At 37.9% G+C, this 15,302-nt stretch overlaps 1 protein-coding gene across 1 annotated transcript; it reads right to left on the bottom strand.

Annotated features, from left to right (window-relative positions):
* Nucleotides 1-4,449: 4,449 nt before the first annotated feature.
* SLC30A1 (solute carrier family 30 member 1) lies at nucleotides 4,450-14,862 on the bottom strand. The gene is made up of 2 exons (XM_039359603.1): nucleotides 13,691-14,862; nucleotides 4,450-9,521 (listed from the first exon to the last, which is right to left on the bottom strand). The coding sequence occupies exons 1-2, from the start codon at nucleotides 14,310-14,312 to the stop codon at nucleotides 8,623-8,625; spliced, it is 1,521 nt and encodes a 506-aa protein (XP_039215537.1). The 5' UTR covers nucleotides 14,313-14,862; the 3' UTR covers nucleotides 4,450-8,622.
* Nucleotides 14,863-15,302: the final 440 nt, after the last annotated feature.

Below are 15,302 nucleotides of genomic sequence, written 5' to 3' on the forward strand. Positions count from 1 at the left end.
TTTAATAAAAAATGGATTGGGTCTTTAAAGCTCATATTTTAAGAATTTCTTTACTTAGGGACTTGGAGAAAATATTATAAAAGTGATTTTAAAGTACCATTATGGGCTATACCTTGGCATGCGATAGAAGGAATAAAAAGAGGTGCTAAAATGGATATGGTGTCTTATAGACAGCTACTTAGATGGGATGGACAAAACTGGCAGTTTAAATCACGGGAAGAGTTAGCACAAGAAAATATTATTTATTCTTGGTTCCAATATAGGCAACTAGTAGATAGATGGAAGGTGGATTGTAAGGTGGGTTTTCTTAGAGAAGATGAAAATTTTATTAAGCAAGTGAAGGATCAAAGACAAACCCACATTAAGAGGATTTATGGGGTTTTAGTTGAATTGGATTCAGAAACGGAACTAATTAAAGATTGTATGATCAGATGGGCGCAGAACTTTGGTGAGCCAGTTCCATTGGACACCTGGGAAACCATCTGGGTGAGAAATGTCAAATTTACACAAGCACAGAACTTAAGGGAGAATTTTTATAAAATGTTTTATAGATGGCACCTTGATCCACAAAAAATGTCTCTTATGTACCCTGACTTACAACCTAAATGTTGGAGATGTGGTTGTATGGACGCTACTTATTATCATATTTGGTGGTCGTGCAGAGAGATAAAAGCATTTTGGATTAAGATATGGTGGAATATCCAGAGAATTTTTAGAAGGAGGGTAAAATTTACTCCGCAATTATTTTTGTTGGGTATAGTTACTGATTGTGATACAAAGGAGGTTATATTGATGTTAAATTTGATTACAGCCATGAGGCTGTTAGTAGGACAATATTGGAAGAAGGAATCTTTGCCTACATTGCAGGAATGGTTTCTTAAAGTGTCTTATTTGGCGGAAATGGCAAAGATTTCGGCTTTTTTAAAGGAACAAACGCAAGAGAAATTTCTTGCTGTTTGGGATAAGTGGATAAAATTTATACAATTTAAACTGGATATAAAAAAATATTATATAACCTTTTCATAATCTTTATTTTTATATATATACATATATATCTTAATGTTATATTTTCTTTTTTTTTATAAACATAATTTTTTAATTGTTTTTTAATTAAGCCTATATTCTTCTCTGGGAAGTTCAGGGGGGGGAAGGGAGGGTGTTTGGGCGGGGGTTGGGGCAGGGGGGTTTTGTTGTGTAATGTTTAGTTTTTTCTTTGTATATGTTGTTTTTTGTTTTTGTATTGTTTTGTTCTTTTTGTAAAACTTATAAAACTTTTTAATAAAAAAAAAGTAGCATATGAATTATTTGTTTTGGGGACAGTGGTAAATAAACTAAATAAAACTAGTGAAACTGGACAAAAATTACCAGAATAAAACACTGTGTATATGTAGTGAAAGAAAGAGAAGACAGGGGAAAAGAAGAATGGAAAGTTGAATAACAAAGTAATTGAAGGAGGATTGAGCAAGAAAAAATGTTAAGCCAAGAATGAGGAAGTTCAACTAAAAAAAAATAAATTGACTATCTGCAAAGCAAATTGCTAGTATACATGTAATGCTCAGAAAGAAAATCTGGAGTCAATAAATAAATATCCGCCTATACCCTTTTCTCATTTATTTTTTCTTTTAATTTACAACCACTCCATTCTTTCAAAAATGTGATTGGGATGAACAATCTTAATCTTTTCATCTGCCAAAACTTGAACTAAGATAACCATCATCTATATTGTAGTTATTGATATCACAAACCACCATAAACCTGTACCATTCTTATTTAAAACCAACCAAATTACCTGCTGTTACTACTGACACTTAATTTTACTGTTCAGTTTAACTCCTTGTGAAAAAAATTTCTTTCAGTTAATCCCAGGACTAGTTTCTAAGAATGACTCAAATTCTAACATTGTGCATGAGAAAAAAATTATGTATCCCAAGAGTGATTTCATTGTGGGCAGCTACAGAACTCTAATCATCACCCAACTATTTTCTATGCTATTCAAATGTCAGCCAAAATTCTGATGTATCCGTCTTTCCTCAAAGTAACTGGACTTGGGCTATATTCAGCTTTAAATGCAACATCTGAAAAATAGCCCAGAAACAAACTGCTCATCAAAATATAGCAAAATAAGGTGCCCAGACCTGAAGCTCCAAGTATATGAAGGGACCCATCTCCTGGCTATGTTGATGATTGTTGGGTTTTTCTGGCAGCTATGTATATTCATTTTTGTGTATGTATGTTTTAATTTCTTCATTGTCCACCACACAGTCACCGAGATGAGCAGTTATATAAATTGGTTAAATCAATAAACAAGTATTATTGTCTCTGTGGGCCTATAACACAGGCTGGCTCATTTGGCTAAATCATTCCTTAGCCATCAAACTTCCTTTCTGTCAATGCCACCATCTTTTTTACTGGGAGGGGGGTGTCCTTTGGAGTCAGTGACTGCCTGGACATGTCCCTGGAGTTTTCTTGACGAGGTTTTTCAGAAGTGGATTGTTATTGCCTCCAACGTGGGGCTGAGACCGAGTAACTGGCCTTAGGTCACCTAGCTGGCTTCATGCCTAAGGAAAGACCAGGGTTCAGTCACCAGGTTTCTAGTTTTATGCCTTAACCACTACACCAGGCTGGCTCTTTCAATACATTAACATAATGTTGATATAATATTATTCATACATAACCACTTCAGACTGTTTTAAGCTTTTGTTTAAAGTGTTTGCTTCCTCCTTGTGTTATTTAAAATATCTCTTATTCTGCAGCTTTGGTGGCAAGAAGTTCAAGTATACAAATGCCTTCAGATTTTTTTTTCAGGGAAGACATACCTAGTCTTTAATAAAGTATTAGCACCTACTTGTTTGCCAAGTATTAGCATACATAGCATTGGGTGTACTTTTGAAATTCCAGGACTCAATACAGTATTGCATATAGTTTTATCACAACTGCATAAAAAAAACATTATTGTGCAATTGAAATTTAAAATAAAGACCTGGTGGAAAATAAATATTACATTTGCATTTAGAATCTCCAAAAGCAAATACACCTCCCTGATCAGCAATTAACACACATAGGGTTGAGGATGGGATTGTTGATATTATAGAGCTGTTTCATAAGTCTATGGGACATCCCTATTTGAAATATTGTGTTTGCTTCTGATCACATCATCTTGAAGCTTTGATTTAAATCTAGAAGGTCAAAAATACCTTCCTAAAAGAAGACAAAAAGTTTTCTTTGGAGCTTTCTAGAATTATGGAGAACATTGGTTTTGTATGATGAATTTGGAAATATCTAACAAAATGGATAGTATACAGTTTCAAAATGGTTTAGAGATATCACTTCTCACAGTGCATTATTCGGTTAATTAATATAAACTCTGGTTTTTATTCTTCAGCTCCCAACTCCCAGAATATTTGAAAAATCAAGATAATCCTGATCCCCGTGCCAAACTGACAGGTGTGGTACAAAAAAAAAAAAAGAATGGCAGGAAGACTGAGTAAGAAAATAAACTCAGCCACATCTTTTAATCTTAGTCAACATTTATCATCTATTGCAAAGTAATAAATCAACCTGGAGAAAATCTCTCTACGCAGCTGCTAATAATGAATACTGACTTGATGACACATAATGGAATTGTAAAGTAAACCATTTATATTCGTTTTCCTAAGGGCTGTAAATAATAAGGCCTCCTTCAGGTCTAAACAGGTACTAAGTGAGCACATATATTTCCTTGAAATGATATGGAACTGGTTTGTCATGACATTCTTCTGAGATTTTTTTATTTCCCAGTATAATCTATAACCCTAAGATTTCTTGATGGCATCCCAAGTACTAACTAGCCCAATCCTGTTTAATACTTTGGATCTACCATTATCAGCTAGATTCTGACATCTGCTTTGACTCCAGCTACTATAAAAGTGGACTACTTATATGATTACATTTTGTACATTGAATTGTCCAATGCAATAGTCTATTGAAAGTGCTGTGACTAAACGAAACATCTAAATTTAGGTGTGGGATTTCAGATTCCATGAATTTATTGCTATTGCAGAGTATATTAATGGTTCTGAAGATTACATTTTATTATTTTTAAAATGATTGTACATGTACAAAATATTGGATCTAACTATGCAGTCAGGCTTGAATGATCTTTTTTGTCTTGAAAGACATTCAGAAATATGAAAGCAGAGTTGAAGCTAGTTATTTGGACGGAAGACAATTAGGAAATCCCAAGGCTTTAGATTAGTTGGATTAAAAACTTGACAAACATTCCCCTTCCAGCTGGATTGGTGCTTGAGATGTTAAGATAAAATAAAACCTTGTGTATACACTCATACCAATTCTGCATTTAACCAAACCTCCATTTATTTAGATAATGCTAACCTCACCAAAGGATTTTAGCAAGTGAAGGAGCTGTTAAACCGCGGGGTGGGCGGGGGAGACAAAGTACTGTGCCAGTTATCAAGTTTATTTAACAACATTTATTTCCTTCTCAATCTTTAATTTATATGCAAAAAAAAACCCCACCATAGCATGACTGGTTTAACAGAGGCTCATTGTTATCGAAAGTACTGTAATCAATATAGACATACCATCCAGATCTCCCAAACAATGGTTTCAAACACAACCCCTAGAGTGCAAAAGGTTGCCTCCCTCCCTACAGAAGAGCATGTGGATTTGGAGGCTATGCTTCAGAATATTTTAATATATAAATCCAGCAAGTGGAGAGAAAAAATAAGGCTCACATATTTCTAAAACATGGAAGTGGTCTTCACATGATCAATTTAACAATATAACCTAATATCATACAAATGAATGAAAGCTCCTGTTAACAGTAAGGCTGCATTTGGTTTAACACAGAAGAATAATATGATCAAATACCTTATTTCAGGCACATGAAGTATTAGTACCATTCAATCCACCAAGAGGCAATGAGTTAGTGAAAGATAGAAACAATCTACATTATAGGTTCTGTAAACATAAGCCAGAGTCCCAAAAATGCTACATTGATGCTGTTGGGAAATTAAAGCAGCATATTTAAATATTGTACTTAATACCTTACATATGCAATACATGTTTCATAAAACTTTAAAAAAAATCAAAACGGAGATGTAAAGTTAAAATGATTTCCCCCTTCAAGGAGAAGTGTCAAAAAGTGCATTTATCCCCACTGTTTCCCATTAACTCAATGGACCCAGTACTCGGTTCTTTCTAAAACAGGTCCCAGCTACAAGCTCCATACAGCAAGTTTGCCCAGTGCTCATGGCTAACAGAAAGGCAAACCTTAACAAAGAGATCTGGAGCAGTAGTTCTTCAATTAGTTTTGAAGCAGTCCGCAAAACTTTCGGTAACACTTTTAAACACATAGTCCTGCTTTAGAAAGGCATATCTTTCTTTTACAGGCAACTCCTTCAAACACTTAAGTAGTAAAAGATAATCACTTACCATCATTTGAGTATTTACACGTTACATATCATAGAATGACACAGCACTTGATCAATTGTGCATTTGTGATTAAAAGCACATGATGGATATATACACTATAACTTTTGGGGGGATGGAATCATGCGAAATTGCAGCAAAATAGATTTACAGAGCAATCTCACATTTATTGTAGAACGGTTATCACAAAAACACATATGAAGCAGAATGTGTCCACTATCACTGGTGTAACTCTAATTGAAACATTCACACACACACCCGACAGTGCCAATCAGAAGAAAAAAAGGCTTGCAAAATTGGCTCCACTATTCAATATGATCAAATACATAAAGAAAAAAGCATCCTGTAGTTAAAGATATTCAAGATGTTCCATTTTATTTCAAATATAACTAGGATATGACCTGGCTAATATTCCTGAAACATTCACTGTGAAAATAGGTATGATACAACATATTCTGCCACAAAAACAAGCTGTTGTATAATAAAAAGCAGGACAAAACCTGACAAAATGTAAGATGCTTTCCTATTTTATCACTGTATTACATACTCAAAATTGGTTAAACTTCATGCTTTACTGAGATGATGTAACAAATTTTCTTTTCAAAGAAATGAAAATCAGAAATAGCCTATTACTGTATATTCCACTGTGTACACAAACTAACCTAAATAAAATCAGCCAATTCATGCTAAAAGGTTAAAAAGTGAAGTTTTTAATTTTTAATGAGCACAAACTAAAGCATTCAAAAATTATGAAGCTTTAACTGCAAAACTTTTAATTTATAATATTTTATAATATTATTTAGCTTTTTTGTGTGTTCATACATATATACATGCTTGCACATTTCCAGTTCTGGCTCTGTGAATATTATATTGTCCATAAAATAGAAAAACATGAGATTTTCAAAACATTTTTTTCAATCAGGCTAGCAACATGAGAATTATATCACACAATTATTTCATGCTTGTTGGAATGATGTATGGAAACTAATTGTAAGTATTAATAAGTAGCATTTAAACAAAAAAAGCACAAATGCCTTGCTTGTATTTGATCATTTTAGAAGTCAAATGTAACACACCATAACGTTAACTATGTAATAGTTTTATTTTGTAATATAAAGACGGACTGCAATACTTACCACACCTGCTTTATTTGTTGGCTTTTCTCTATGCGTTTTAGAACTATTGGAAAAAAACTATTTAACTATTGTAAAAAAATGTTAATAGCTCTAAAAATGCTTCAGTATTGACATTGTCAACTGAGAATTTATAATCAGCCCTACTTTACAGCTTAAAACATGTAACAAGTGGAACAATATTTAAGCTAGAGCAGGCATGTCAAACTCACGACATCACATGACCTTGCGCGACATATCGGAGCTTTTTCGCCATTGCCGGCAATGGGGTGGGCGTGGCTCCGGTATGATGAAACCGGCCCATGGGTCGGCAGTTTGACACCCCTGAGCTAGAGGTTTATAAATCCATGTACAAATGACTAACAGAACTGAGACACTCTCCTCTATTTTACAAAGTACTTTGTGGAATTGCCTTTAAAATCTTTCAAAGATTGAATTAAGTAGGAATTGCGTCGGACTATGCAAACTGTCACAGGTAAGAGTACTGACTGAAGGTTGTTCAGACATCACAGTAACTGTAATTTATAATGGTGTCCAGCAATCTAGTGCTTTCCAAATGTTTCGAACTAATTTATCTCATTGCTCCTAACTATTGGGCATACTATAGATGGTCCAAATCATCTGGAATATAGTTGGAGAAAATGGTTTTACTACAAATGGAATGAAGATTTTGCCTCATATGCCTTCCAGTCCCCTCTTACATGGCTAAAAGAAAACCCAGAAGTATTTGCTTCTCTTATAATAAATCACTTTTGGGCTTTTCCAAACCTGGCAAACTGTAGCTAGCAGTAACCATATTTCTCTGTAAGAATTCCATCCAACTCAATCTCGTTCCTTGAATTTTTGAATTCCTTGTATGTTATTTTGAAAATAAATTAAAATAATGGTTTAGGATTTGGGTAGAACACCAAAGTGAAGCTAATAAGCAAAAATTTATCATTAGTTCTCATGGATGGGCTGGAGAGAATGCATGTGGCCATCGGCTCCAGGTTTGCTGCAATTCATTCCCTCTTCACAAATAAAATGTATCATGATATCTGAACCAGTGCTGCAGGCAGCAATCTTGTTCCATAGGCTGATGTCGAGAATTCATTATGAATTGAATATTTCAGCTAAGTAATTTTATCCAACCAAAAAAATAAATGGCTCAGTTAAGTCATAAATATGTTTACAAAAGTAAGAAATATATTAAAATTTTAGCAAATATATGCTGATGAATTGATCTGATACATTTTTTCCATTTTTTAATTTAAAAATCAGATGCAATCTCTCTATTCCAATACACCACAGATAACACTGCTATGACAGAGACCAGCTCTGGCTCTCTAGTCCCAGCAAACTCTATTATAGAGTTTAAATTCTAAGATTTATATAATAAGGAAGAAAGGAAAGAGAAAGTGTAACCTATTTTTGTCTTACATCTTACAGTTCAGATGATATGCAAGTAATTTTCCAATTCATATTTAGTAAGCTGATTTTTGTTAAGTCACAGGGCCAATACGAATATGAGATATTTGTCAATGGAACTAGACATATTTTAAAATGCCATTATTAATACTACATAGTATATTTGTTTTAAAATAGTATTCATTTTCATCTAATAGGAAATGTAACCATGTCCTAAGTGGTTAACCTTTTGAAAAGATTCCGTCAAGTTTGGTGTCTTCTTCTGATAGTTGTAATTTTTAAAAAGGTCACACACACACACACACACAAACATACACAAATCAACAAGCAGAAAGAACAATTCCAATAAGCTTAATACAAACTAATTTCAGGGAAAAGGGAATTATTATAGAATCATTTTAATTTTTAATTCAATGCATCGGGCATAAAGTTGAAACTGGCTCTGCATTAATGTTGTGCCATTTAGCCTCAAGTTAACACAAACGTTAAGTTATATCAGGACGGCATGTTCTTTTCAACAGGATTTCCCTGTTGTGACAAGGATTGAACTTCATAACTACATTTCTTTGCAACTTCTCTTTTTAATAATGGTTTTTTTTCTTGCAATTAATTTGTAGTTGAAGCCATACTTCATTCAGCATAACTTTACAAATTACAAAGATGATTCAAACTGTTTGTTGGGATTAGGCTCTGCTTCTAATTTTATAGCAGGTATGCATTCTGATTTAGTCCTCCGGGCTTTGTGATATGGAGAGTCAATAACTATTTCAGAGCAAGAAATACTAACTGAAGGGGACTTTTCTATCTTCTTTCCTGTAGCTTTTTCCAGAGTCCCACAACACTGTTTCAGAGCACACTGGATTCTGCAGGGAAGTTCACATTTACTTACACCTTCATCAGAGCTTACAATGGCAAACTCAGGCTGAATGGTTGTTGCATGTATCCCTTCATCATGAAAAATCTCCTTAATATCTTTTGCCACTTTCATGTAGGATTCTGGATCCTTACATTTTATGTGAGCAGTGCCAATTATCCTGCTTCCTGCCAGCTGCCACACATGCAATTCATGGACAGCTTCTACATCTCCCAGTTTACGGAGTTTCTCATTTAACGAGCGAATATCAATTTGCTTAGGAACAGTTTGCAAAAGAATAAGAGCAGATTCTTTAAGCAGAGGATAAGTAGTATAGAGTAGAATGCACACCATAATCAGACAAAGTGCAGGATCTAAATACAGAACCCAACAAGGACCAGCTACAGGGATTTGCTCTAGTTCCATTGAAGAAAGCTGAGTGGAGTTTTTACAGTGGTCATTAACACAAAGATTGATGCAATCCCCAACCTCCGGGCATGGAGTCCAGGAAGAGTAAAATATTATGGCATTCACTACTACAATAACAGAACCCAAGGCATCTCCAAGAACATGAAGGAACACTCCACGCATATTGAGCTGAGCACTGGTATCTTCGTCAATCTCCATATCTATAGAGGAGTGATTGCTAATATTTCCATTTGGTTGCAACTCCATTTGGCTGTCTTTTACTACATCACCTGCAAAGACAAGAGCAACATTGTTATGCAAATATGAAATCTGTGACTGAATTAGCAACATTATGTTAATATAGCAAGTGAAGGAAATCTGGATCCAGAAGTATTTAAGTTATTATCTCTGCCTTATGGTGACAATAATGATCTCTTCAGGGCTCTAGAACAGGGAACATAAAGTTTTTCCATAACCTGAACCTATTACAGCATGCTAATGTTTTAGCAAATAACAAAATCATTCTCCTCTCCTTTCAAAATGTTCTAATCTTAAGTGGTAAACTAGAATAGAATGTTATGCAGGACTGCTGATGCAATCCTTTCTAAGTTGGACAAATGGTTCTTCTCTAGGTCCTGATATTAGCTTCAGACCAAAGGCTTCAAAGCAGCAATCCCCAATCTAAGGCTTTCAGGATACCCTGGATCAACTACCATAATCCCCAGCTACACTGGCAACTCTCTAATAATTAAGGGAGTCAGCTAGCAGTTCTGAAAAATTCCACATTGTGAAAGGCTGCTTTATGATTCGCAGCCAATCTCTTTGTTCAAGCACTCATTAGCTTTCCTTGATTAATTAAACTATTCAAGGCAAAATTCTAATCATCATAGTTAGAGGTGAATAAAAGAAAAAAAGGAATATGTAGGCATAACTGAAAGTTTTGGAGAAAGAACTGTGAAATTTGCTATTTTCAAAAATCTGTTCTCTTGAGCATAATGAACAATTTTCAAAAAATGAGAAGACATACATACACAGAAAAACTACCACTGCAGAGGTACAATGATTTATATATGCCTGAATGCATACTCATTGACATATCAAGGATGCAGTGGAAATTATCAGTCAAAAGGAGAGAGAATTGTTAAGACTAGGAAAATGAAAGCTGATGCCCTCACTGTTGACCATGCTATATATGGGAGCTTAAATCAAAACATCAGAAGAGCATCAGTTAGCATATCCTGACCATCATTTTAGATTGTTAAGTGCAGTAACTGATACAACATAAGTGAAATGCAAAATATTCTGGATTTTGATATTAGGTTTTGCTTCCAATCACACTGGTATCCTGAACTAATTCACAATGATCCAGAAAAATGATCTTCATCCATCTCTCTTCTCCTTGTACAACTTAGCACTACTTCCAGTGAATTCTCCCCCAGAAGATGGGGTGGAGGGAAGGGAGACAAACTTTTCTATTCAGGGAAGTTTGGCAGTTTCTGAGTTTATTCATGTTTGCTTTTCAAATGATTTTGAGAAGCAAGAATCCCATGGCCAGCTCCAATGGCTGGGAAAGAGAAGAAGAGGTAAATCAATTTTAAAAGCTGCAAAGAAATTAAAGAAAGTAGTCATTGTTCTTCCCTGTAGCTAGCCCCCACGTGGTTAGGCTGAATTATTGTGGAAGACCACCTGCTATGGATTAAATAGATAGAAACTAGAGAGGCATTTTCACATGTGCACTATGCATATACTCATGAACCTGGCCTCTCAATAGTCAGTCTCTGAGGATATGCTAGAAAGACTTGATCTGCTAAGCCCCCTCCCCTCAGGCAAGCCTTAGTCACAGTGCCTAATCTTTAAAAAGTGACAATTGAAGCCAATAAAAATAACCAGAAAATTGCCAAGTGAAAATATTGCATATAAAAGAATACCAAAAATACTATGAGGATGAAATAGCATTTAGTACAAATAATGTCCTGAAAGAATATAGGTCATTTACATTAAAGAAAGTTAATAAAAGGACAAAATGATGAAGCATCATCATCATCATCATCTGTTCTGAGCTTCCCATATAACATCATATAACAGATTAAATTTATTTTTTTCCACATCAAAAATACTGTCCAAATACAGTACATGCTGACTATATAGTAAGACAAACATGCAAAACAAATAGTAGTTATTGCATAGGAAAATTTTCATTCAGTATTTTTTTTTCAGAAAACCTAAATTTTGGGGAAGGAACTATATAAAACTGCAGATGGAACAAGAGGGAATGAAAATTGCCTTTTTGCCCACACTCTCAGTGACATTTTAAATTTGGATTAGCAGCATTATGCAGGCAAAAAATAAGCAATTGTTTTCATGCTGAAAAACAAAAAGGACAAAACAGCCATTATATCAAGAGAGACCATTTGTCTGTGTGTTGTATTACAAAATGGGTTTAAGAGTAGTTATGTTGTAGATACTGATGAGAAGAATGCTATTGGCTCAATGATTCCGGCAATGTAACTGGAGAAACTTGAATCATCTCCCACACTCATTTCATTAAACTGACTCCACCTCTATAATGATTTTTACAACTCCCAATGGTGGAGATCAAGAGTTAAGTTTATGGGTGCTGAAAACAGCAATTATATATGTATTAATATACAAGGAATGCTGTACATGTGCTCCTAGCTAAAGATGTAAGCCTAAAACTTTCAAGCTTTAACAGCCACTATAGGGACTTCTTAAGGAGACATGTTTGTTCTTAGAATCATTACCCATAAATACCAACATTCTGAAAAGCATTTACAGCTTCATCTTCCCAGACCTACTTTTTAAATGTAGTGGTGGGGTGGGGGTGGGGCAAATATAGCTGCATAATCATACCGGCACTATGGATCTTATTGCATAAATCATCCAATGATGATCCCAAGGCCAAATGCAAACTTTAGAAAATCAGTTGTTTACATAAATGATAACACTCATGCCAATAGATTAACAATGGTAATAAATCCTATTAACCAAGCTGCTTTAGAAATTATCTCAGAACTTTGATTGAATTATGAATCAACATATCTATATTAAACTAAATTACAATTGTATTGACTATAGAACATTGCCAGAGGAATTAATTTCCACAACAAGGAATAAGTTCTACATCTGCAATGTAACTAGCCCTTAAAGGAACAATTCTGCATTTATTTTATTATATTTATATTTTGCCTTTCACTCAGAAGATAAAAGTGGCATACAAAGAACTTGCATTTCCTATTTTTCCCCAAAAACGTACTCTGTGAAGTATGTTGGCCTAAGAGGAAGGCAACAATCCTATGAACCAATGAACTTCCATGGCAGAGGGTGGAGTAGAAATTAAGAGCAAGAACCAGCACTAGCTCTCAAATAGCAATCCAAATAATTTTGTCCAAAAAAATAGATGCTTTGATGATTAAATCTTTAATGACAACAGACTTAAGAAAGCGATTAAATCAGAATAAATGCTGCAGAAAACTTATTGGTGGCCTACGCTGATGGCTTCTCAATATTTCATGTCAGTGAAAAAGCTATAGACTACATAATTGGGTAAAGAATGACAAGTATTCTGTGTATGCTCAGAGAGAAGTGCATACCAGATCTACCATGACAGCTGGTGTCTATGTATAATAAAGTTCTATGTTAAATTTTGCTGCTGGAAAAAAAATCTTCAAGCAATAAACCAACATTACACAAAGGCTGCTAGTTGTTGAGATATATGGAAGAAAAGTGCAAGTGAAGAGGAACACTGAAGAAATTCTCTTCTATACAAGGAACATTGTTTAGCAATTTTAATTACATTAAATTCACTACAGTACAGGAAAGTTATCTAAAACCTTTCAGAGTATTTGCTTTTGTGTTTTAGTGAAAGTGGGGTTCAAGAACAGTTTTTTGTCCTTAAGTAATCGATGACCATTTCCCATATTCTAGGTTTTCAGAATTCAGTCCGATTATGGCCTAATGAAGAATCCTGGAAAGGCCTACAGCAATATTTAAGGTCATAAGATCAAGGAAATATAGTGAACAAATGATTAATATAACCCACTAGAGAAAAAGTTGCCATCTCCCAGAGCAAAAGATGCTCAAAGTGTCTGCTGGGGCATGATGAAGTAACAGTAACCATGGCAGTGGGTTGCCAAGAAGTAAATTAGGGTCAGCATGGCACAATCACAGAGGAAAGGCAGATCACCAAAGGATAAAATCTCTCCCATGATCAGACCAAGGGGAAGCCACAATCCCCTTGGGGTCTGGCGGGCTCGGTATACCTATCTTTTTATCGTCTTTATTTGTGCGGGCAAGATGGAATTCAAGCCCAAGGTTTTTCCCTGGCTTAAGAAGAGCACTTTCTGAGGCAGGCTTGGATCTAGGTATATCTAAACATGATCAGATCAGGGTAGAAGCCCCTCCGCATCTGCACCCCACACCAAGCCCTTCCTCAACTCACCCAGCTTCTCCAGGCTGACTCCATTGGAGCTGTTGAAATTGTCCACCAGGGTGTTGGTCTCCTCTTCTTTATGTAGGTCGCCGGGAGGCGGCTCCGCCTTGCCTCGGGCACCGCTCCGGCGGTGGCTTCCCCCTCCGTTCCCGCCATGCGAATGGCCGTGGCCGCCGGCGCCGTGCTGGTGGAAGAGGCAGAGCCCCAGGACGTTGATGAGCAGCCCGGCGGCTCCGACGCCGATGACCACTAAGGGCTGCTCGATCTCATGGGGCTCGGTGAAGCGCTCGATGGCTTCCAGGAAGATGGTGAAGCAGAGCGCGGTCAGGAAGACGGCGTTGACCAGGGCGCCCATCACCTCGGCCCGCACCCAACCGAAGGTGTTCTTCTTGGTGGCGCGGGTGCGCTGGGCGAAGCGCACGGCGACCAGGGCCACCACCAGAGCCATCACGTCGGAGAGCATGTGGAAGGAGTCCGAGAGCATGGCGAGGGAGGCCGTCAGGCGGCTCACCACCACCTCCACCACGAAGAAGCCGAAAGTCAGCGCCAGCATGCACATCAGGCGCACCCGCCGACGGCCGTGCCGCCCCCGAGCCGGAGCCGGTCGCTCGCCCGGGCTCTCCACGCCCATGCTGCCGGCCTGCGGAGCCACTCAGCCGCCTAGGAAAGGCGCCGCTGCCGCTGCCGCGCCGAATCTGCGAGGGAAGATGAGCGGGGTAAGCAACGCCTCTCGTCGGCCAGCCGAGGTGCCACGGCCGCTGCCGCCGGTGAAACCACCGCTATTGGCGCGGCTAGTCTCCGCAGTAATCTTCCACCAGCGCCGGGGCTACTGCTCGCCCACGGGCCAAAAGGGTTGTGATCGTCACTATCGACGAACCGTCTCTCTGTGGCTCCGCCGCCGCGCCGTCTCCCTTCTATATAGACCGCGTTCCGAGAAGCGTCTGCAACCACCCCGCCGCTCTTTGCAGACGGTTTGAAACTAAACTTTGCACCCGAACCCCCTAACACTCCTTTCCACACGGAACCCCAGAGCCACCCGCCACTAAGCTCCGCCTATCTGGATCTTCCTCATTGGCTACGACCCCGGCAACCGGGCGGCACCGCTCACACCTCCCAGCGCGATTGGCCTCCGGGGATTGTCTCGCCAAGCCATCCGCCATGCCTCCAGACGGCTTTCCTATTGGCCTGGCTTACCTCAGGCTTTTCGGAGGTCCCGCCTAAGAGGCAGGGCGATAGTTTTGATTGGAAGAGATGCTCAGTCGCGATCTATAGCATCCTATCAATCTTCTCTTTGGAGCCGCCTCCGAAAGAGTTTTTTTTTTCGGGACTGGTGCAAAAGGCGGTGGCGGGTATCAAACGGAACGTTTCCCTTTTTTTTCCTTCGCCCTTCCCCCCCAGCCCACCCTTCGCCCTGGTTTTCCACACGCCCCGCCAGGCGGAGGCGGCCCTTCCTTCCAAAAACTGCTTGGCGCTCGGCCCCAACTTCCCCTTTTCCCTCGGTGACACTGACAGCTTTCCCCCACCTCCGTATCTTGCCACCGCACCATGACGTGGAATAAGACCGGGGGAAGGGGAGCTGGAAAGGGGCCAGGACAAGCTGGAATCTGTCAGCGTGCACGCG

This window comes from Crotalus tigris, unplaced genomic scaffold (assembly GCF_016545835.1).
Source record: "Crotalus tigris isolate CLP2741 ecotype Arizona unplaced genomic scaffold, ASM1654583v1 scf7180000019097.2288821080:1192077, whole genome shotgun sequence".
NCBI classification, from domain to species: domain Eukaryota; kingdom Metazoa; phylum Chordata; class Lepidosauria; order Squamata; family Viperidae; genus Crotalus; species Crotalus tigris.

What these genes read in the sequence shown, in the direction of transcription:
- SLC30A1 (XM_039359603.1), bottom strand. Translation starts at nt 14,312, where the DNA reads ATGGGCGTGGAGAGCCCGGGCGAGCGACCGGCTCCGGCTCGGGGGCGG. An exon ending in AGTCAGCCTGGAGAAGCTGG is followed by an intron (nt 9,522 to 13,690) that starts GTGAGTTGAGGA and finishes TTGTCTTTGCAG; the next exon opens with GTGATGTAGTAAAAGACAGC.